Genomic DNA, 25,851 nt, shown 5'->3' with positions numbered 1-25,851 from the left:
TGGGAATGTTGCACTGGTGAAGGAGGGTATTACTGTGTATGACTGAAATCCAACTATAAACATGCTTGTAACCATGGTGCTTAAATAAAGATTTATATTTTAAAAAAGAAAGGAGAGAAAGAGGGAGAGAGAGAGAGAGAGAGAGAGAGAGAGAGAGAGAGAGAGAGAGAGAGAGAGAGAGAGAGAGAGAGAGAGAGAGAGAGAGAGAGAGAGAGAGAGAGAAAGGGGGAAGAGGCGGGAGATAGGAGAGAGAATATGGGAGAGAGAATATGAGAGCGAAAGAGAGAGGAGAGAGAATATGAGAGCGAAAGAGAGAGGAGAATATGGAAAAGAGAATATGAGGGAGAGAGAGAGAGGAGAGAGAATATGGGAGAATATGAGAGAGAGGAGAGACAATATGGGAGAGAATGAGAGAGAGAGAGAGAGAGAGAGAGAGAGAGAGAGAGAGAGAGAGAGAGAGAGAGAGAGAGAGAGAGAGAGAATATGGGAGAGAGAATATGGGAGAGAGAATATGGGAGAGAGAATATGGGAGAGAGAGGGAGAGAAGGGAGAGTAAGAGAGGGAGAAGGAGCGAGAGGGAGAGGGAGAAAGGGGGGGGGGCTTAAGGGCGGAGAGGGCAGCTCAGCCTAACTCAAAATGTTCTGTAGCATCTCGGTAACCGGAGAAAGGTGCAATTGCCTGGGCGTGCTCTGCCCGCTGGAGGCAGCCGAGAGACCTGCCAGCTACACCCCGCGCCGCCCTCCGCGGTGCACAGGCCGGTAGCTGCGAGCTACCTGCTGCTCCCTCCATCCTCCCGCAGACACCGTGGTGTTCGAGCTCGCAGCGGAGATTGGTCAGGCTGCTGCGGAGTATCCCAAATCGCGGCCCTTCCACAGCCAGTTCAGACGTCGGTGCAGTCATGGGTCCCCCACTGCTGGTAAAACTGGTGACTTGGGCTGGTTTTGAAATCAGGCACCTCAGATTCCGTATCCCTAGGGATCCCTACCACCCTGGCTTAGCACTGCAGAAAGTTCTCTGGGAGAGAAATCTTTGCTTTAATCTATTTTTTTTTCTTCTTAGATGGAATTTTTAGTATAACCCATTCGATTTCCACAAATAGCCTATCTTCGGGGTCCTCTAAATCCAGTTCTCAGGAAATCGTTGCAGGCTTCTGAACTTGGGGCTCCTGTTACAGCACTGTTGGTTAAATTTGTTTTCCAAAACTCAGTTTAACTATTAGTTCTTATTATTTACCTTGATTGTTGTTCTCATCATCTTTTCTTACTGGTATTCACGCTAGGAATTATTTCTAATGCGTTTGCAGCCCATCAATAGCTATTTGGCTAACGTTTTTATAATTTATTTAATTACTAAATATTTAATTGCCTATTAATGTATGAAAATAGAGTTGTCCAGATGGCAGAGAAATCCCCCTTTCTGAACAAAAAGGGAAAACGTGTCGTCTATTTGCTGCAGTTTTTAATATTGTCAACTCCATCATAGGATCTGGTATAATAGGTAAGTGGTGATGTTTGTATTTTGTTTTTATTAAGGTCATGTTGGTTTAGCACTCCCTGTGCCTACAGAGTAAAGGTTCTCAATGCACCACCCTCCTTCCCAAAGCACCAAGGAGGGTTTACCAGAGGCCATCACAACCCTTTAGTCTTTACTTCCACTCCCACTAGCTTTCCCCTCTAATAAACACAATACTGATTAATTAAATTAAAGGCCATATTTAGGCTTGTATGCTGCAATTGTTTATTATTTATTAAACAAAAATATTGATGAAATTTGTCATTTTCTTCTATGATACTTTTCTTTTTGTCCTGTGTAACCCTGTATGAGGATTAAAATGTATTTGTATATAGGAGATGCTGGATTTTTTTTTCTGTAGATCATATGAGCAAGTGATAATGATATTGATTTTTTTTTCTCCATCTGTAGAGTCTGCCAATTCTTTCTATGACTTCCTAAAAGAATAAAACCTCCAGATATTTGGAAAGATTAGAAAACTTCTCTGTACTAGTGTGAAACTATATAATAATCATGTGAAAAGTTATATTTATTAATACATTTTACCTATCTATGTAGTACTATATTTTAAAGTATAAATATTATGCTTTATTAACTTTGCCATTTAAGTAATAGCATGAAATAGGTTTACTATAAATGCAAGTGATTTTTAATCAAATGAACCAAATATTGAGAATAAAAACAATGAATGTTTAGAAGAGATTTTTCAGAAGCTAGGTGAAAATTCTGAAAATAAGTACATTGAATTGTAGAAATATAGAAATTTTAATCATTTAATTGCTAATTATTTGTTGTTATTTGAAAGCATTCAACTGATTAAAATTCAGGGACAAAAATAAATCCTGCAATCTGTAATAATCTGTAGTTCTCACAGAATTAATGAATTTTAGTTGTAATCACCATTTATCAAATTATCTAATGATATTAGCTCTCACAAGTTACATGTCAATGTTTGGTGATTCCCTTTGTTTCCATAGAAAAATAATATTGGGGCCGGAGAGATAGCATGGAGGGTAAGGCATTTCCCTTTCATGCAGAAGATCATCGGTTTGAATCTCGGTGTCTCATATGGTCCCCGAGCCTGCCAGGAGGAATTTCTGAGCATAGAGCCAGGAGTAACCCCTGAGCGATGCCGGATGTGACCCCCAAAAAACAAACAAACATATAGAAACAATGTTTTATTTTTCAAGCAGAACAAAAAAATTGAACACTTGAGAAAGTGATGCCAAGGACTTGTTTAAAATTCTGCTTCCATGTGTTTGGAAGGTGTGCACAGCTCTATTGGCGGAGTTCCAGAGTATTCCTCATGTGAATACTTAAAGCTGATCTATGTCAGCTTAACTTTGAAAGCATTTTTAAAACTAGCTCTTAATTATGCTTAGCAAGATTTGGGGGGGATTATTTTTCAAAGAATACAAATTCTGAGTGGAAATATTTTAAGCATTCATTTCAAACGTGTTCTTAATCTAAAATTGTTCATTTCTCAATCAATTTTGATGAAATGATTTTATATACTCCTTTCAGCTTTATGAAAAATCATCTGATTTCTTCATTTTTTTCTCAAATTCCTATATGGTTACTCCCATTTAACTTCAAAGTCCATCTGCCATCATGTCTCATAACCCTACTATGTTATGGTCCCAATATCCCAGGCTAGAACATAGGAAAGTTTTAGGTTGTGACACCAGGTATTCCAAGTTGTGTCTTCTCTTTAACCAGAATTTAACATTATTTAAGAAAGCAGGCACCTGTTTTTTGTTGTTGTTGTTGTTGTTGTTGTTTTAAGTCTTTTGGCTTTTTTTTGGGGGGGAGCATACCTGGCTCAGGGGTTACTCCTGGTTCTGCTCTCAGAAATCTCTCCTGGCTTGGGGGACCATATGGGATGATGGGGGATTGAACCCAGGTCCATCCTAGGTCAGCTGCGTGCAAGGCAAATGCCCTACAACTGTGCCACCACTCTGGCCCCTATTTTTTAGTCTTAATCCATCATCTGGTAAACTTGCTCTTTTGGTATGGTCTCAACTTTCAGCATCTTATACTAAAATAAATATTCATATATTAATATTTAGTCATATGCACAATTTACAACTGTCATAAATATGTAAATGTACTTAACCTATTAGAGACAGGAATTGAGGAAATCTCTGTATTTCTTTACTTTTAATAACATGACTGTTGGGAATTTTATATTTTGCCAGGATTGCCTTATTCAGTGAAGCAAGCTGGATTTCCTCTGGGAATATTGCTCTTATTCTGGGTTTCATATGTTACAGGTAAAATACTATATAATTATTTAATCTTACAGCTTAAAATGTACTGTGATAAATTTTATACACAAAAATACACACAACACACACACTCACCTATACACAATCATTCTACAGTTGAATTTCTTAATTAGAAAGTGCTTTTAGGAATTCTCAAAAACTTTGACACTTAGATTTGAGGAGATTTACTTTCCTGCTAATCCTTTGAACAGATTAGAAAATAAGAAAGCACTAAATATTATCTAGCCTGAATCCTTTCCATGTGCTTTTTCCACTGTACTCACAAATGGTAAATGATGGAGTCATTTTAAAGGCTGATTATGGCTGAGTAACTTTGATTATGGCCCTAAAAGTCTAGACATCAGAGCTTCCTTTCCCACAAAAGTCATGAACAAGAGCAATCTTTTCCAGCCATGTTAGTGCAAGTGGAAATGAAATCGTAATGCTCAATCACCCCATTCTGCCCTCTATGCCAGGCCTGCTCTTGCTCTCTATCTGCCTCTTGTTTTTTCAAGGCAGCACTCAGGTGCTTCTCTATCCCTTCTCTTCTGCTTCTCCCTCTGTTTGTAACATGTTCCTTCACATCCACATTTTATCATTCCCCTATCTAAGTGCAGGGTTTTGCAACTCATAATCATCTTTTCTTCCTGTTGTTCACATCTCTGCCCTGTCATCTCATCAGCTTACCTCACAGCAAACACGGGGTCTTTCATCTCCGTGGGAATCACTATGAAAGAGGTCTCAGTCATAAAATTATAAGCAGATGTCACCAGCAGTGTTTGCTGCAGTTCAGATGCTTATGAGTGAGCCTAGATGAACTTTTACCAAGTTGCAAAAATACTTTGTACTAGATGACCCTTTCTCTGGAGTATTTACCTGGATCTCAAGCATGTGACCTTTCTGTGAGACAATGGCTACTTGGGCCACCATTTCCCACAACCGGTAGCCAATAACTCACTGACAGAAATAGCAAAGCTGGTGTCTTTTTCTTAAGAGGGGATTAAAGTGTGTGAAGGTTGAAGCCCCTCAGCACCACTACTTCTCAACTGAATTGCAACTAACCTCACTGTGTGGTCATATCTGGCTGACAGCTTTTTACCATCTGCTGTCCTCTCATAACACTTCTGCTGAAAGTGCTCTTTAATTAATCTCGGCCTCAAAAATCTCTTTTCAGCTCTGCTTTTGGATATTCTGACCCATGATGCTATATTTTAAAATTCCCAAATTCCAAGACCAACCCACAATTTCATTTTTCTCTTGATGAGTGAGATAAAAGTATATAAAAATTATAAAAGAATAGCCATCAGCCTCCATTCCTCATTGCTTTCTTTATTTTATTTTCCATTTATTTTGGAAGGCTTTCTAAGAAGGGCCAAGGTTGCCCCAGGACCATTCCTGACAATTCTTTGCCAAGCAGATCCATGTTAGGACCCAGTAAAGTGCTGCTGAGTCTCTGTGGTATTGGAAACAACCAGGAATACCACAGTGGTACCAGATAATGACCAGGGCCTTAAATGGCTGTGCTCAGGGGGCCTCCAGGTTTTACCCAGAGAGCTAAAATCTCTTGTCATACACCCTGACTCTCAGATTATCTCCTCAATACCATAATTTCTTGCCATTCCCACTCCCAGACTTGCTCTTCTTGAGTCTACAGCTCTTAATCTATAGTTTACAAGCATAATTTAGTAGTCTGGGTTCTATATATTTGTGCTTATTCTGATATGCTGGTCATTCAAAAATTGTATTCTATTTGTGTCAACATGTATCACTGTTCCAATCCAGGGATTTACTCTTGTCATTTTAATTTCCTGTTTCTCAGTCAGCGAATACTGACAAGTAATTAATTTCTACCCAAATATCATAACCATGGATTATGTGTTTTGTGTCCCTTTGCACACATTGTAAATGGGTAGGTAAAAACTAAAATATGAGGGACCGGAGCAGTGGCACAGCAGTAGGACATTTGCCTTGCACACAGCTGATGTAGGATGAACCTGGGTTCGATCCCCTGGTGTCCCATATGGTCCCCCAAGTGAGGAGCAATTTCAGAGCACAGAGCCAGGAATATATCCTGAGAGTCACCGGGTGTGGCCCCAAAACCCAAAAAATATATGGATATGAATATATCATCTGAGAATCTAATGACTGAGAGGACTTTAATAAAATTAAATATATAAATAAATCATAATGTAAATAACTATCTCAACTAATGATATATATGAAACTATAGCAATAAACATGAGTAGTCCATATATTCTGGAAAGTCATATTTTGAAGTTATTAATTAATCATTATTCTTATGATTTGCATGCATAATGAAACTCAAAAATAATTTTATTCAATAATTTTAAAAATTAGAATAGCATTAGTTTATACAGAGAATGAAATTTTTATAAATACTCTTCAAAGTATTCATTACCACACAATCTTAATTTTAATAAAGGATAATTACAAAATGTATTAGGCTATAATATATTATATGTCTTAAGTCAACTTTTATCAGCAAAATATACTATGAAAAAAAATGTTGAAGTACCTTTTTTTTAATTTTTATTAAGACAATGTGACTTAGAAAGTTATGGCAACACTATTTGCACCAACAGTGTCTCTTCTCTCCTCCAATTTTGCTCTCACCCTACAGTATGCCCCCGAGAGAGCATATAAAATTTTATTTCATAGTTTCACTCCAAAAAAACTGAAAGAAATGACAAATGAAATTAGAAAATAAATCCCAAAATGTCAATTTTGATGATTGATTACTAAGTCATTTTAACCAATATAAGACATTAATTCATTATTGGAAATGTATAGAAAAAAGGAAAATGTATAGAAATTCCTTAGCAATCTAGAAGTAAGCATGATTTTATTAATCTAGTTAGAGAGCAGCCATATGCATTATTAGTGACTGACATACTCAGTGCTACATGTTAGGAAGTTTGTCCTGTCCTTTAGTTCATTTAAAACTTCTTGCAAAACTGGTTCCAAGACTACAAATTCCATAACTTGTTGCCTGTCCATGGAGTTGTGGATTATTTCTTCAAATATGAACATTTTGAATAATATTACTTAGAGTGTGGTTATAGAGGTGTTCAATTTGTAGTTTTTCTACTATATCACTCTACTATATATTCTAGATTGCTAACCTTCATTTCATATATCTCCTACATATTTTATGGCCTTTTCTTTTTATATAAATTCCCTTTAAATCTTTCGCTTTCCGTAATCTGTCTCTATCTCTGGGTTTTATCCTTTTGAATACAAAATGTCTTGGAAATTTTTGAGTTATTTTCACTAAGATCTTTGGGCCTATTGGATCTCAATGCCTGTAATCTTCAACTCTGTAAAATTTGTAACATGATTTCCTCAACTATTATTTCTTCAGCATATTTGTCATCTTGTGTTTTAGGGACTCCTCTGATTCTTATATAGTTCCTCTTAAACTCACCTTATAGTTCTCAGTTATGCTGTTCTATCAATATCCTCCCTCTCATCTTGAATCTCTTTGATCTTTTGTTCAGCTGCTGTTCTTCTGCAATTGGTAGCTCCTGTTGTGTATTTTAAAACATGTACCATGTTCTTCAATCAGGTAATTTCTGATTGCAATAGTTTTTCAAGTTGACTCATACTTTTTTGTCTCTGCTTTGATAATTACCTGTGCTATCATTTCTTTGAACTCCTTGAACATACCCATCATTGGGTCACTAAAATTGTCTGAGGGTTTACTGATATTGTGTATGTCTTCAGTGATATGTTTGTTCATTAAGCTTGGTGTACTTCTACTTGTTTTCCCCATTGGTTTTCTTGTGTTCTTGTTGTTTGAGATGAGTCTTTGTAATTAGACTTCCTAGAAGAAGCTAAGGGATTAGGCTGGGGTTGCTTTCTTTCTTCGCTGCCCCTCTTTGCTAAATGATAGGAAGAATAACTGTGAGTAACAAGTAATTTGTTGAATAGATCTGTTACTTCAGGAGCTGTGGTGGAGCCTGTTTGTATATCACAGCTTATGTGTGGAAGTTACTGTGACCTAGCCAGTAGGGAAGGCTCAGCCTCCCATTGCAGATTAGGGTAAGTAGAGTTAGCAAGATAAATAAAGAAAGCCTCACCTGGAATAGAGAAATCTGAATAACTGAATTATTCTTTAAAATGCCATTGTAGGGGCTAGAGAGATAGCACAGCAGGTAGAGCATTTGCCTTGCATGCAGCAACCTGGGTACAACTCCCAGCATCCCATATGGTCCCCTGAACCTGTCAGGAGTGATTTCTGAGCACAGGGCCAGGAGTGAATCCTGAGCACCTCTAGCTGTGGCCCCAACATCAAAGAAATACATACATACATACATACATACATACATACATACATACATACATACATACATACATACATAAAGTGTCATTGTGAACACATAGATATTTGTCTCTAAAATATCTTTTTATCTTTTTAAAGTCTTAAAGATAGTTATTCCCCTTTTAACAAGTAGTTTTTCTAGATTCCCTTCATATTGAGAAATGTTGGGGAGCACAAAACAAGTATACTTTATATTCTAAGTGAGACTTACACTTGAAATTTCTAAAAACTATTTTTGGTTTGCTTTTTGATTTTTGGATCACCCCCAGGGGTACTTGCATGTACAGACTAGGATTACACTTTGTGGTGTTTGAGGGACCATAAAGTACCTAGAATCAAAAACAACCCTGAGTTTCTTCTTGTAATGCCTGCAGTTCAGCTTTTTGACCTAAGATTTCTGAAACTTTTTACAAACAGGCAGAGGCATTTACATTATTTTTTTTGGCAATTCACACTAAATTGTCAACAATAAAACACTCAGTAATTTTATCCCAATCTTATAGTTTTTCACAGATAATTCACAACTTTGAAACTGGTCCCTTCATTCTTTATTTAAAAGCTCTCTTCCCCGAGTCTTTTCTTGGCCAAAATTTTTTTGCTTTGCAATTTTCCTGCTATTCACACCTCTCTTTTCATCAGTCTTCCCTATTGCTACAAGAAATACATGTCATAAAGCCCTGACCTACTTTATCTAATCAAAACATATGATGACTGTTCAAAAATATAGTGACAACAGAAGGAAAAAACACAAATGTCTTCCATTTTAACTAGTCTTTTCGAAGTTTTATTGCCAGTTATTCTAACTTCTTTATCTTTGTCACCAAAAATATGTGGACCATCTTCTGTATTCATTCTGGATTATTCTTTTTTTTTTTTTTTTTTTTTTTTTTGGTTTTTGGGCCACACCCGGCAGTGCTCAGGAGTTACTCCTGGCTGTCTGCTCAGAAACAGCTCCTGGCAGGCACAGGGGACCATATGGGACACCGGGATTCGAACCAATCACCTTAGGTCCTGGATCGGCTGCTTTCAAGGCAAACGCCACTGTGCTATCTCTCCGGGCCCCATTCTGGATTATTCTATCCCTTCATATAGAATAGACTGTTGTTATCCTGTTTTCTATTAATAACCAGCATCTACAGACATTTGTTTTTCCTCTTCACTGTATAAAATTCTCTTTTACTTCAAGAATAAACAAATGAAGTCTACTGTGGAACTTTTTAAAATTTTAAACAAACAAAAAAATTGTGTTGCTATGTACTTAGTGCTTTTAGAATATTTACAAGTAAGGACAGAGTGGTAGCACAGTGGTAGGGCATTTGCCTTGCATGTGACTGACCCAGGAAGAACATGGGCTCAATCCCTGGCATTCCCTATAGTCCCCCAAGCCAAGAGTGATTTATGAGCACAAAGCCAGGAGTACCCCTGAGTCCCACCGAGTGTGGCCCAAAAAACCAAAACAACAACAAAAGAATATTTACAAGTATATTTATTATATTACTGAATTTCAGTCAGGCATATACATATGTGTATATATATGGGCTTATTGGTTATTGAATAAGCCAATTGATATTTGAAACTGTTGACATTATAACAATAAAGAACTGTGTCTCTGATATATGAGTTTCACAATATTTTCTTAGGCAGACAAGCATATAATACCATTATGAAAACTTTATGCATTAAGATAATGAAGGGCATTTTCATTTAGAGAATTTCAAAGAAATCACCCTGTTTGTGGAAAGAGAAAATACCTCTACTGTAGAGTTTATGGAAAAGTTCAGTGAATAGAAAAAAATGAGGTTTTTTTGTAAGTTAAACATGTACATGAAAAAAGGTGAAAATGATAAAATTACAAAAATAGGTAAATGATTCTGTCTGGCTAGAACAGTAGACATTTGTAAGTGGAGAGAGATAAAATGAGAGATATTTGCAGAGACATTTATAAAATTTTATGTTGTAACAAAAATTGTTATTGTTTCCAAGGAGATGTCCAGTTACTGAGCATAAAGTAGTCATTATACTTATTCCATATGACGCAGTGGCACAGATGTTCAAGTACACATATTAGGTGAAGACAGTCCAGACTTAAAAGGTTAAAATAACTTGCTTAAGGACAGTAGTTATTCTCAGAAGAGTTGAGATTATGATTAAGTGCATAAATTTTAGTCCTGACTACTAAGCTAAGCCTGATTGGTTATTTGCTCTGTGAAATCAGGCAATTATCTTTTATGCTCCTTGTTTTCCATTAAATGGGTTATAATAGCAGTGCCTATGTAAATTTTGAAGATTGATGAGTAAGTTAACATCCATAAAGCATTTACTAAAAGACCTAGTACACAAAACATGTTGGCTAGATTTTTTGGCAGTGAGTATAATTATTTTTCATTAGACTATAAATATAATTTTTTCTACAGCCACACACAGTTATCAAAAATAAGTTTTTTACAAAAGATAAACAGCATATATTGTCATTCATTATTTAAGTCATATATGGCACAATAGACACAAACTTCATTATCCTCTTAGATGCTTCTAGATTTTCTTATTTTCTTTATTTTACAGATTGGATTCAAAAAATGTCAAGTATATTCCTCAAAAATACACACCTAGAAGTATTTTCTTCTTTTTTTTTCTTTTTAAATGAGTGATATCTAGAGGTATTATAATAGTTCATCATGGATTTAAGCAGAAAACATTGTTAGAATCACAATGTCACTAGATCTCTGTGCTATACCAAGAACATTGATAGGGGCCAGAGAGATAGCATGGAGGTAAGGTATTTGCCTTTCATGCAGAAGGTCAGTGGTTTGAATCCTGGCATCCTATATGGTCCCCTGAGCCTGCCAGGAGCAATTTTTGAGCACAGAGCCAGGAGTAACCCCTGAGCACTGCCGAGTGTGACCCAAAAAACAAAAAATAAAAAAAAAATAAAAAAAAAGATTATCAAGTTTTGGTGGGGTATGGGGAAGGGTGTCCAGAATTATGCTAGTATAAAGAATAATATATTATTCAGTTATCCAGAAACGGTAAAGATGTCAACTTTAAAATAAAGCCAGTTTACAATTAAAATGATGAGATATAGTTGAATTAGTTATGGTGCAATAGATAATGGACATGTGATCAAAGAAATACAGAAGGTGATGAATAATGGGAAGTCTAGATTGGTCCTCAGTTCTGGATTGATACTATTCAACAGAATAGATTGTAGAACTATGGTTACAGAAGCAAGTTCCAAAACAAATTTTGGGGAGAAGTTTGGACCATATCAGATAGTGCTTAGGCATTAATCCTGGCTCTGTGCTCAGAAATCACTCCTGGCAGACTCATGAGACCATATGAGATATCAGGGATTGAACCTGGGTTGGCTAAAAGCACCCTACCGCCTGTGCTCACTCCAGCCCCCAAATTTATAATATACAAACTAGACTCTTTTTTTTTTAATTTTGGGCCACACCCAGCAGCTATCAGGGGCTACTCCTGGCTCTGCACTCAGAAATCACTACTGATAGGCTAGGGGGACCATATTCCCATATGAATTGAACCTACGTCCATCCTGGGTTGGCCGGGTGTAAGGCAAATGCCCAACAACTGTGCTCTCTCTCTGGCGCCAAACTAGACATTTTTAAAATCAAAGTACCTTTAATATCTCCATGGTAAAATGTTGATTTGTAGCTTTGGATGAAGCTGAGTTAGCAGTAACTAATGTATTTGGAATGTTCTAAGTACCTGAGGAAGCACTGAAACTACAAGAATGAAGAGAATCATAATAGCAAGTCATCGTGAAGGAAGAGGGCAAAGTCCAAACATCCAGGGTTTGAACAAGATAAATTAAACTAGTGAAAAACTAAGTCAAAATGGCTGAAAACATAGGAAGGAATCTAAGAAAGTAATATTACAAAGGTCAAGTGAGGATAGTAGAGAAATAAAAAAGGTAAGCTATGAAAAAAATCCCAAAATCTTTATTGAAAGGGGTATCACTAGAATTTGATGAAAGATACTTTAAAGATATGGGAAATAGTTTAGGAAGACACTATGTTCAAGTGATTTATTTGTATTTTCTCCTTGGCATTGTGATGCATTTTAAAATTTTCTAAAGGATAAAACGAAAAAGTTCCACTTGTGATGGAAGCATGAAAAAGAAAAAGGGAGAAAGCAAGAATGAAGCTCTGTGGCTGTGTTATTCACTTGGTTTTCAAGTGTTAAAAAGAGAAACCTAACGATAAAAACTTTTATTTACATATTATCTAGATATTTCATTGTATTTTTTTGTTATAACTCTAAAATTGAAATGAGGCTGGGGAAGACCGATTGTACAGTGGGGAGGGTGTTGGCCCTGCACGTGGCCAATTAGGGTTTGATTCTCAGATTCTCTGAGCCTGCCATGAGTAATCCCAAATCAGAACCAGGAATGATCCCTGAACTGTCTGGTGTGGTCCAAAAGCCAAAACAAAATGAACAAACAAACAAAATTTTTTAAATGTCAATTAAAAATAATTTTAGTGTTATCTTAGCCATAAGAAAGAAATAAAACACAAAGTTACTATTCTGGGGCCGAGAGATAGCACAGCAGAAGGGAGTTTGCCTTGCTCGGGCAGCTGATCCAGGACACAAAGTTACTATTCTGGACATACTCTTAATAAGTAAACAATCTGATTTAGCAAAGCTTATAAATGTTTGCAACTATTTTTATTCTTTGTCTTCACTTTTTGAATGCCTATAGCATGTTTGAATGCCAACATTCTGTAGAACTTGGACACTTGGCTATTTCCTGTTCTTAATTCTTTGTCCCTTAGGAAAGGGAAAAAGAAACTACTACATTGACTTTCATTGCCATTCCTCTTCCATCCAGAACACTGAGTAAATATGTTGAAGGATATTTGTTTCCACGGTGAAAAATAATACGTGGAAATATTACTGTTTCATGAAAGGTAACATTTTACAAAAAGAAAGCAAGAATTACCATGGAAATATTATAGTATCATTAAATTAACATTTTCTTTATACTCAATAGTAACAATCAACTTGTTAAGAATGAAATAATCGAGGAAATATATCAGGGTTCAGAGATAACTGAATACATACATGCCATGTACGTGCAGGACACAGCATAGATATCCATCCCAGCACTGTGTCCTTGTCTGAGAACTGAAGCTTCCTTCTCTCTAAGAACGATCCTAGGATCTGAGCACTGCCCAAGATCCCTTTTCACTCCAAAATATCAGCTTCATAGTAAAAAGTAATTTGAACATGTGTTTGTATTTTTTCCACAGATTTTTCCCTTATTTTATTGATTAAAGGAGGGACCCTCTCTGGAACTGACACTTACCAATCTTTGGTCAATAAAACTTTTGGGCTTCCTGGGTACCTCTTCCTTTCTGTTCTGCAGTTCCTGTATCCTTTTATAGGTAAGTTGACTGTGAAGATGGGAGCTGTAATTGTTTGCAAGAAAAATGATTCCTGAATAAAAGAGTTATTACATTGTTACTAAAGAATGCTTGGAGTTGAAATATTTTCAGTGTTTACTTATTCAACTCTCTCCCCTTTTGCTGATACTTTTTAGGTTTTTTTTTTTTTCTGAGTATTTCACTGAAAAAATGAGAGCTACTTTTATTAGGTTAAGATGTGTTTTCCAGGGCGGAGAGATAGCACAGCGTAGGGCTTTTGCCTTGCACGTGGCTGCCTCTTGATTCCGGCATCCCTTATGGTCCCCGGAGCCTGCCAGGAGCAATTTCTGAGCATAGAGCGAGGAGTAACCCCTGAGCGCTGCCGCGTGTGGCCCAGTAAAATAAAACAATAACACAAAAAGTTGTGTTTTCCTAGTTTTAAAAAAAAATAGAACAATCTGGAAATAAAAGGGAAAAGTGTCTATTCTAAGGATAAACTGTATTATTTTGAATAGCTCAATATTTCTGGATGAAGTCAGCATGGTGTTTAAAGTTTATACTGTAATAGTGAAAACATCATCTACTACTTCTTACATAAGGAAAATGCGAACTTTCACCATTGGCAGATTGTTTTCTTAATTTTTTTTAAATTTTATTTTATTTTATTTTTGGTTTTGGGGTCACACCTGGTGACGCTCAGGAGTTACTCCTGGTTTTTCCGCTCAGAAATCACTCCTGGCTTGGGGGACCATATGGGACACTGGGGATAGAACCAAGGTCTGTCTTGGATTGGCCACGTGCAAGGCAAATGCCCTACTGCTATGCTATCGCTCCAGCCCCTGTTTTTTTTTCTATTGCTCAAAACCATTTCTAAATCACCAATGAAGTCTATAAATATAGTTTCAATACAATTTACTTTTTAAAATATGAGGATATTGAAAATCTTAATGTTTTTCTATCATTTTTTCTTACTAAAAAGTACATGTATGCCTGAAAAGTATTTGGAAATTGAACTTTAAAATAAAACAAAATAAATCAGGGCCCAGAGTGATAGCACAGCGGGTAGGGTGTTTGCCTTGCACGCAGCTGACCCTGATTCAATCCCTGGCAACCCATATGGTCCCCCTAGCTGGGAGCAATTTCTGAGTGCATAGCCAGGAGTAACTTCTGAGCATCACCGGGTATGGCCCCAAAACCAATAATAATAATAATAATAATTATTATTATTATTACATATTAATTAACTTCCCAAATTCACTGGCATTTAAGTATATTCAGGAAAGTATCATTTTTAAATGAAAATTTCTCTGAATTATAAGTTGGTATTATTTTATAAACCTCTTGTCTAGTTATTTTTAAAATAACTTTGAAAATAGCATTATGCAAATCTTTTGGAAGTAGTAACTGCTTTTAAGATGAATATATGGTGCTCACGATGAATTTTTACTACTTTTTTTTTTTAGCTATGATAAGTTACAACATAATAGCTGGAGACATTTTGAGCAAAGTTTTCCAAAGAATCCCAAGTAGTAAGTCAACACATTTATAGTATATACTTATCTATCTATCGATCTATCTATCTACCTCCCTATCAATCATCTATCTATCTAGTTATGGGGTTTGTAAGCAAAATTTTTGCAAGTGGGAGAGTTGAATAAATTCAAATATCTAACTATTTCTATGGTCCTATAGTTTATTCTATACATATGTATGGTTTATTTTTTATTTAGATATTTAAACTATTATAATACTTAGTCAATACTAATATGTATTATTACCAACAGTAAATAGTTATGCTATATTACAAAGAACTTCTAGTCTCTCTATCTATAAATGAAAAACTTTAAAAGTTCTGATTCATAGAATTAATATATGAAACAAAAAAATAATACAGACAGTACTTCCCATTTAGCAGACTTATAGAACATTTTTACTTATTAATACTGTTGCTATTATGGCCAGCTTACACTTTGAAAAAGAAATGAGGGTATGAAATAGAATAAACAGCACTTCAAAAATTGGATAACCACATATAAGAAATTAAAGCTGAATTTATACTCACACCTTAAACAAAAATCAACTTACAGTTCATCAAAGACCTTGAGATCAGACCTGAATCTATAAAATACAATGAGGAAAATATAGTCAGAATTCTCCAAAACCTAAGCTCAAAGGAGACTTCGATATGAATAAAAGACAAATACTGTAGAATCAAGACTAAACAAATGGGACTACATCAAACTAAAAAGTTTCTGTATGACAAAAGAAACATGGGCTACAACTAAAAGATAGTTAACTGAGTAATAGAAATTACCTGCACTCAACACATCAGATAAAAAGTTGATATCCGGGGCCAGTGGTAGGGTGTTTGCCTTGCATGTGGATGACCCAGGACAGACAGTTCAAATCCTGGCATCCTATATGGTCCCCTATGCCTGCCAGGAGCGATTTCTGAGCACAGAGCCAGGAGAAATAGCTGAGCACTGCTGGGTGTAACCCAAAACACAAAAATAAAAAGAGCTGATATCCAAGATATATGAAGTGCAATTATAGATGAACAACAACAACAAAAACCCATCTAAAATACCATACCATCAAAACTTAGGATGAGTAAGGAAATAAACAGACATTTCTTTAAAGAAGACCAACAGATGGCCAACAGGTATTTGAACAAATGCTGGTCATTACTTCTTATTAGGGAAATCCAAATCAAAATGACAATGAGATATTGTCTTACACCAATCAGAATGGTATATGTCAAAAATATTGGGAACCATCTGTGTTGGTGAGATGTGGTGAAAAAGAACTCTCCTCCCCTCTGATTTCAGGCCCAATTCCTATGGAAAACAATATTGAGAGGACTTAGTAAACTCTGATTCCAGATTTTATATGATCCAACAATTCCAAATTTAGCTATCTAGCCTCAGGACAGAGAAATTTTCATTCAAAATGACATAAGCACACCATTATTCATTGAAGCACTTCATACAATAGCTAAGATTTGAATTAACCTATATGTCCAATGACAGATGAATGGCTCGTGAAGATGTCATAAATATATATAGTGAAATACTATAGCTATAAATAATGATACAATCATGTAAATCATTGCAATATGGATGGAACTGTAAGATAAAATGTTAAAACAAGTAAGCCAAAAAATAAATACTGGATGGTGTAACTTATATGTGGTATTTAGACTAACTGTATGAGGAAATGAAATGGTTTAAAGGGGATTGTCTGAATCACCTTTGACCCCAGAATATAGTGACAAGAAAAGAAATAGAGTTGGGGGCAAGGAAAGAAGGTGAAAAAAGTTTCTAGAACATTTTGTTTTGTTTTGTTTGGGGGCAATAACTGGGAGTTCTCAGGGGTTACTCCTGGCTCTGCACTTAGGAATCACTCCAGATGTGCTGACATCCACATAGGATGAAGTTTTCAAATCCCGACCTATAGTCCTACCCTCTGTGCTATCACTCTGGCCCTGCAACATTTTTTTTAAATTTACACATTGTGATTTAAGAAAATTGCTCATAGTTGAATTCTAGACATGCAAAGTTCCAGCACCAATCCCACCACCATTGTCAACTTTCTTCCACCAGTATTCCCAGGCTCTTTCCCATACTTCCCCCATCCTAGCCTGCCATCTTGACTGGAAACTTTTTAAGTTTGGTTTTTAAAGTTTGGGTCTCATGATTTCAGTGTTGTTGAGGTCATGTTCTGGATATTTAGTGGTTGTTCCTTAGCACCACTGATGTAGCAAATCCTCTTGACCCCTGTCCCCCGTTACTTAACATCTGTCTTTCTCCCTCTCTATTTTTTTTTCTTCTCCTCACTATAGCTCCTAATCTAAATTGTGGAGTTCAGTGTTTTTTACACTAATATCATAAGCATAGTGCTATATTACATTAAAGTGCTATAAAAATTAAAATTAGGAGCTAGAGAGATTATGCAGGGTTTAATGAGTTTGCCATGCTTATACTGAACCAGTGTCATTGCATAAAATACCTTCTATTAAAGGCAGGTAAATATGTTTTATGAACAGGACTTATGAACAGATGGATAGAGCATAATTAATGTTTTCTGATAGAAACATTTTATTATAACCTTATTTAATATTTTATATTTATACATTAATATTATTTGAATTTAACTTCTGAATATATACACATAGAAATAATAGTTGAGGCATAACTTTTCTTCCAAATTCCCTTCCTGCTTATTTATTTTACAATAATAAAAATAACCTTTAAAAATAAATTACAGGCTTGCTCTTCAAGTCCACATTCTCCCTTGATTATGTATTTCACTTGCTTGTTCTGCTTAATTATTTGCACTCTGGAGAAGCCTGTGTTCTCTCTTGAACACACATTTCCCTCACTCTTTTTAAAATACATTTTAATAATAACTACTGCTTCAAAAATAGATCACATAAGTAAAAACTAGTATTTTTATCACGGCTTCTACTCAATTGTTAAATGTGATATTTTACAGTGTACATTTCACGTATATATCTTTTAAAGTGCAATATGCCAAAGTATTTTTTAAATAAAATTCTTAACACAACTGTATTAACCCCTGAAATATATTAAGCTGACAAATGGTAATTGCTTGCATTTTTCTTGTAACCAGGATTAATTCTTCAAAGATGTAAAAGTAATGAGCAACGTTGATAGAATAATTTGAGTATAATGAAAAATTTCTCAAAACTTTAATATTTAACCTCATTATTTAGCATTTTTCTTTGGTGTGTTATTTTTCAAAAAAATGAAAACTAATATGAAAATACATGTATACTTCTTCATTCATCATTATATTATTTATAATAGACAAAATATTTATAACCTTCATGTCCAGTCATTTTTGAATGAAATCTTACATTTGCAACAATAAGAATGGACCAAGAGAGAGAAAATAGGAAATACTGAGAAAATTAATGCAGAGAAAGATAAATACTATATGATTTTATTTCTAAGTAGCATCAAAAAATTAAAATATTAAATTAAATATTAAATTAAACTAAATATTACTATAGTCAATAATATTTTAAAGTGGATTTAAGAGTTTCCAAAAAGATGGGAGCAATAGCACAGTGGTGTAGGGTTTTTGTCACTCACACAGTCAAACAAGGTTCAATTCCTGGTACCCCAATTGCTCCCCAAGAGTGATCTCTGAATTCAGAGCCAGGAGTAATCCCTAAGCATTGTGTAGCATGATTCCCAAATAAAAATAAACCAAAAACTTCACAAGAGAATAACTTCACAAGAATAAAAACAAACTTCACAAGAATAAACCTTAAAATTAGCTTTATTTGATGGCTCATCAGTTGTAATTATTTCAATACACACAAATACCAAATTGATAGTTTGTATACCTGAAAACAATGTAATATTCTATGTAATCTACAATTATTTTTTCTAATTTCAATTTTCACTCTATTTATTATGATTTAGCATTTAAAATTCTTATTCAGATGCATTGTTTAAGATCAGAACAATCGGGGCCAGAGAGATAGCATGGAAATAAGGCATTTGCAGAAGGACGGTGGTTCAAATCCCAACATCCCATATGGTCCCCTGAGCCTGCCAGGGGCGATTTCTGAGCGCAGAGCCAGGAGTAACCCCTGAGCGCTTCCAGGTGTGACCCAAACCCCCCCCCAAAAAAAGAAAGAAAAAAGATCAGTACAATCAATGTATTCTGTCATTAGTTTATTAGTGTAAAATGTCAATTTACACTGATTAAGATAATCAATTATTATGCATCTAGGTATAATGTTATCATTTTTCAAATTAAGCAAAGTAAATAGGTTTCTACAAAATTTTAGTAGAAGAAGCAATTTAAAGGAGAAAATATATTTATGCAAATAGTTTAATTCAAATTCTGTTCACCAAAAATATGTAAAAGTAGTAGTACCGTATTTTCCGGCATATAAGACGATCTTTGAAGCAAAAAAAATAAGTCAACCGGAAATTAGGGGTCGTCTTATACGCTGAGTATATCCCAAAAAAATGTTTCAATATGCCACTAAAAGAAACAAACAAAAAAATCAGGCCACAGAGTTTCCAAATCTCTTTCTTGGGGGCTCCCAAACAGTACTCAGGAGATCTGGGGGCCACTTCTGGCAAAACTCAGCTAACCTTGTTGGTGGTTCAGTGCTAGGGTCCGAGAATGGGGTGTTTTTTGGTTCATGTAGTGGGGGGAGATTAACTGACGCCACCAGGGAATTGCCAGAAAAGGTGCCTATGATAAGGGACCAATCACTGCAAGGCTGCTGGGACCGCCTCTCTAACTCAGCCAATCCAAGCAGGCTTTTTATGCATGCAAATTAGACAATGTTCTGGACCCGAATCTGCACTGTCAAAAGCCTGCTCAGATTGGCCAGAGTCAGAGAGGAAGACTATTGATTGCAGTATAACCTTTGAACCTTTACTTGTTGTGATTGGCTCACTGTGGTACATACAGTTGCAGCACAGGAACGTTCTGTCTGATACAGTGAATATAGGCCTAAACCTATGTTTTAACTGAAAAATTAGGGGGTCGTCTTATACGCCCAGTTGTCTTATACACCGGAAAATACGTATATAATTTAGGCTTTTAGAATTGTGAAGTTCTTTTCACTTTTTAATTCAGAACCTTGTGATTTTTTTATTTATGACACAGCCAAACAAATTGTCATGACTAATTTTTTGATTTCAGGCTCTGTGTTTGTATGTATGCCTATGTGCAATTCATACATTTTGAAGTTCTTTTGTGTTAGTTTGTCATATAAGAAAATTAGCTTTATTTTTCCCCAAAAAACCCTACCATTTATTCTTTCTTTCATATATTTATTTTAGTTATAAAATTAATCTCACTTATAGTTTTAGCTTCTATAGATTTTGCAATTTTCAGAAATTAAACAAAAATGCTTAAAACCATTGAGGGAATTATAAAAATATGATATGATCTTCATATAAAATATGAAAGAATTCAGTAAAAGCTATAAAATATAAGCAAGTGTCACTATTACAATGGATATTTTGCTTCTTTTGTATTTTCTTTATTTTATAACTTGTCTTTGAACATTAAAACAGACAGACATATAGACACACACACACATTTTAATAGACAAGTTCCTGCATTGTATACCAGAATTCATCTTGCTTTCCTTTAGACAAATCAGTTCTTTATCGACCAAAAATAGTAATATAACAACTATTTTTATATAACCTTGATTTCTAAAAGAATAATTTGGTAAAATTTTACTATCTAAATTTATTTGGAATGCAGAAGTTTAAAATAAAACAAAAAAAGGCAGAACATTAGGGGTAGGGAAAAAAGTGTCATAATGCTTTTATTTTTGGAAACAAACTCTGTAATGTCTAGGTCAGGAATGAATTGCAAGGGGGACCAAAAAAAGGTGGACACATGGTATTTGATGAGAAAGTTAATAAAATAATTTGAGTGTTCTCCAGAGCATAGAGGCTGGGAGAATCACTGTGTACTACTAGGTGTCACTTAAAAACCAAATCAATAATATACTAAGACAATCATAAATTTAAACATATTTTAATCTTACTTAAGCTATAGGTTCACTTTTGTTGTTTTATACATGAAATAATTTGTAAATATTTTAGCTTTGTAAATAATTATATTTTAAATACTTAGCTTTGTAAATAAATTTTTGATATATTTTCATGGGATTTATTTAGTCTTAAAATTACTGTCATTGGGTCATATTTGCTGCTATTTAGTAATATAAAAATATTTTATCTTGTGGTCAAATATTTACTTATATCATAGTATATTGCTCATAACTATAAACATTTTTTAAATTCATTTTGTTTTAGTTGATCCGGAAAACTTTTTTATTGGTCGTCACTTCATTATTGTGCTTTCTACTGTCACCTTTATTCTACCATTGTCCTTGTACCGTGATATAGCAAAGCTGGGGAAGGTAATTTTTTATTTTTCTCATTTATTTTTACTTTTTTCCTTTTCCTTCTCTCTGCTGGTGCTGTTTGTGTGGTCATATACACACTTGGTGGTGGGCCTGCATACTGTGTGCTTATGCCCACCATAATTATTCATGGTGTTCACACATGCTTGTTGAATGGATACTCCTACTTGATTATGATAGTTTCTTTAAGATCTCAGTAGGGGGGGCTGGAGAGATAGCATGGAGGTAAGGCGTTTGCCTTTCATGCAGGAGGTCATCGGTTCGAATCCCAGCGTCCCATATGGTCCCCCGTGCCTGCCAGGAGCAATTTCTGAGCATGAAGCCAGGAGTAACCCCTGAGCACTGCCGGGTGTGACCCAAAAACTACCAAAAAAAAAAAAAAAAAAAAAAAAGATCTCAGTAGGGGTTGTGCCCTTCAGTTATAGTGCTTGGACATACCTGGATGCAGAGTCACCAAAAACAACTTGTGGCACTGAGAATCATGTGCAGCAGCCACTATGGTGCTCAGCATATATGGTGATTCTAGATTGAGTTCAGCCAACATTAATTTTTTTAAACTTCTGGCTCTGAGATAAGATCCATACAGCATTAATTTCATTTATTTATGTTATGCCAGAATAAATTATAATTAACTCTTTAGCTCGTCTGACAGAACTGATGGTTATTAGTTGATTTGTACAATCTTCTCCTTTTATAGTAGATATTCTGATATGAAATAGATTTTTACTATTTATCATATATAAAGAACTATACTTAACATAAGACTTAATTTGATGTAAATATATATTTTCTTGTAGATTTAAATTATACTAAGAGTAATATGTAAACATAAATAATTTTAATGACTAATAACTATATATTAAAATATTTTCTTATCTGTTAGATAATTGAAAAAGTATGTTGATATATTGTTGAGTATTTGGCCAGCATTTATGATTCACATAAATGCTACAAGATGGTCATATCTTTCTAATGAAATTAACTTAATAGTGACCAACTTACCACATATGTTCATTTACATAATTTAGCCTTTATGTGGCTGTATTTTATTTTCTTATTCTAATGGTATGTTTATACTATATACAAACTACTATTGGGTATTATATCTACAAAGTGCCACACATTCCAATAAAAAATTTTAAGAAGTTATACATGTGTTATTTATATATATATATATTGAAAAAATAAGTAGTTGAATGACTTTTCCTTCTTTAACAGTATCTTTCAATGAGTATATACATGAAAAATTATAATATAAATAATTCTATGTTAATAAATTTTACATTTACATAAAACAAATTTTACAAACATACAATTTAGCAAGACTGAATAAAAGAGACTATTAACAATTTGATGGATAATCTGACTAGGCCTAAATTTTAAAAGTGTGTTTATTTCTAAAAAGACAACGTTCGATTTATTAGAGAATGTAGTGCTTAAATATCTCTATTAGTAAGTACAGGTCTCTGTAGGAGAAAAATAATCACCTGAATAGCCATTTAAAGAACATTAAAAAAATAAAGCATTAATTCATGATTTAATGTGTATAAAATCCTAAACAAGCTAGGCATAAACTGACCTTTCTTAATCTAAACTCCACTTTTCACTTAGATCATAATCCATAATTATAAATGAAATTTTATATTCCTGACAGAATTCAAGGTGGAAATGATACTGGAGAGTTTTCCCACAACTTTGCCTCTTTCCCTGATAGACATCTAGGGGGAAAAAGAAGGGAATTTATCAAAAGGATATTTTGATGGTGAATTGTCTGAAACAATTGAGCTATGCTGCTTCATTTGACATGTTTAATATGGGAATGAATCTTCTGAAAGAAGACATTTGTGAAAAGGGAGCTAACATTCTATCATAGTGTTAATAATGGAATATTGTCCTAAATATCTTTTAAAAGTGTCATTACTATAGCTAATAAATGTTAATATTAACCCCTTTATGTGGGGTAAAGCAAACTCTTTAAAAAGCCTTATTTTGGGGCTGGAAAGATAGCATGGAGGTAAAGCATTTGCCTTGCATGCAGAAGGTTGGTGGTTCGAATGCTGGCATCCCATATGGTACCCTGAGCGTGCCAGGAGCGACTTCTGAGCACAAAGCCAGGAGTAACCCCTGAGCGCTGCCAGGTGTGACCCAAAAACCAAAATAGATAGATGATAGATAGATAGATAGATAGATAGATAGATAGATAGATAGGTAGATAGATAGATGATAGATAGATAGATAGATAGATAGATAGATAGATAGATAGATAGATAGATAGATAGATAGATAGATGATAGATAGATAGATAGACAGACAGACAGAGAGATAGAGAGATAGAAAAATAGATAGATGATAGATAAATAAATAAATAGATAAAGAAATAGATAAATAAAAAGCCTTATTTCATTTGAATAGGAAAAAAGTCCTCATATAATAGAGTCCTCTTCAATAAATATTGAATCTTGTTCAGGAAAATAATGCCATATTGCTATTGCTAAGTAAATCTCAAAATGAGCAAAGCAGAGCTGTGATCTAGCTGGGGAGTTCTGATCTAGTCTGGCAGCTAGCATTGCCACTTATTAGCTGTGTGACCTTGAGAATGTTAATTAATATCTTTCGCAGTAAATCAAAGAATTCACAATAGCATCTTCCTGCTTGTTAAAAGCTAAATACTTACAGAACAATGTTAACGACATGTTGATTAAATGAGAGAAAATATGTAGTTTTCTTCTCAGAAAAAGTCTAAAATGTTCTCCATTAAAATAAAACAGACTTAATATAATGAGTACTTAGATTACACATACACAGAGGAGTTTATATTTAACCCATTGAAGTAGTGACAGAAAAAAAGGAAGGCGATTTAGAAACCAGAGGCAAAGGTCAAAATCACAAAGGAAGTACAGAGCCACAGGATTACGTAGCAGAGAGAAAAAAAGCAGAGGCAGAGGCACACCAAGAAGATACTGTGTTTTGAGATCAGGGGTGCTATGTTAAAACAAATAAAAACACGAAAAACTAGAAAGAAAACACACAAATCAATAGAAAAATAGAAACTGAAGAAAAGTTCACTTCTACTTTCATAATGTTTCAAAATCACATTTTGTGTTGTACTCAAGAAACTATTTTTCTAAAATAATTAAAAATTTTTGTAGCAAGATCACAGTATTCTTTTGATACTCTTCATATTTGAGAAATAAAGCTGGGATTATAACTATATATATATATATATAAAAGTATATACTTGAGATATAGAAAAGTAAACTACAAGAATAAACTACTGAAGGGAGCAGGAGAAATAGTATAGTCCTAGCATCCTCTCTGATATCCCTAACACCTAACAAAGTGATTCCTAAGTGTAGAGCCAGCAGTAAACCCTGAGTGTCACTGGATGTAACTCAAAAAGAAAAAAGAATAAACTATTAAAGACTCATATATTTGGAAAAATAATCACCTATGCTTACTAATGGTAAAGGAGAAACACCTAATAATCCCAATAAAATAATCAATTATAAACTGATGATATATTCACATTTTCTTTTACAGATCTCACTTACTTCGACACTTTTAACAACTCTGATTCTTGGGATTGTAATAGCAAAAGCAGTTTCATTAGGCCCATACATGTAAGTTTTGTTGTTACATTTGCTAATCATTGGTTTATAGCTATAATATAGATATAATATAATATAATGTAGGTATAATATAGGTATATGACAGAAATATAAAATAGTCATAGTACCATACGTATTAACAAAAATAAAAATATATTGCATATAAGTCAAGTGCATTTTCAGCTTAAGTTGCATCTCTACTGGGCATACTAAATTTAACGAAGTTTGAGTAAATTTAATTTTATTTAAATAAATTCAATTATTTCAATAAACCTCCTGAAAATTTCTAAGATTTGGAAATTGTAAGGGAAGGAATTTGAGTAGTAAATAAAATCTAAGTAGGGCATTAAAAAAAAGCAGTGAGAGGTGGAAGACATTTTGCTTCTTACTCCGGAGATAGACATTTCTTAGCAAAGTATCACCAGTCTAGGCTGCGGGGGTGGGGGGTAGGGAATCTTCTTCATTAAAAATAGTTATAGCTCTTTGAAAATAATCTCTTATTATATACAAAAATCATATAATTTAGTCACTATGTGTTATTTTGTCTTTCAACTAGTTTGTGTTAAAATGCTAGTAGTTGATGATGGCATTGTTTATTTGTATTTTTAAATATAAATCTTTATTTTAGCACCATGATTATAAGCATGTTTGCAGCTGGGTGTCAATCATAAACAGAATACTCCCCTTCACCAGTGCAACATTGTTTTTAACTGCTATTATTTGGCAAAAAAATAAATACTAGCCCCTGGTTTAGGATTCCACTGATTTTTAACATTGCTCATCTGTGAAACAGGGTATA

General features: G+C 34.4%; 1 protein-coding gene across 1 annotated transcript in view; it reads left to right on the top strand.

The window, feature by feature from the left end:
* Positions 1–898: 898 nt before the first annotated feature.
* The window catches only part of SLC38A11 (solute carrier family 38 member 11), a 64,589-nt gene continuing 39,636 nt past the window's right edge, over positions 899–25,851 (top strand). The window contains exons 1-7 of the mRNA XM_049772868.1: positions 899–916; positions 1,386–1,497; positions 3,711–3,785; positions 13,392–13,526; positions 14,969–15,034; positions 21,335–21,441; positions 24,985–25,064. Of these exons, the coding sequence (XP_049628825.1) occupies positions 899–916; positions 1,386–1,497; positions 3,711–3,785; positions 13,392–13,526; positions 14,969–15,034; positions 21,335–21,441; positions 24,985–25,064 (593 nt within the window). The remainder of the gene's footprint in view (positions 917–1,385; positions 1,498–3,710; positions 3,786–13,391; positions 13,527–14,968; positions 15,035–21,334; positions 21,442–24,984; positions 25,065–25,851) is intronic.

This window comes from Suncus etruscus, chromosome 5 (assembly GCF_024139225.1).
Source record: "Suncus etruscus isolate mSunEtr1 chromosome 5, mSunEtr1.pri.cur, whole genome shotgun sequence".
NCBI classification, from domain to species: Eukaryota; Metazoa; Chordata; class Mammalia; order Eulipotyphla; family Soricidae; genus Suncus; species Suncus etruscus.
Note: the sequence above shows the minus strand (reverse complement) of the source record. Positions and strands in the feature narration are given on the sequence as shown.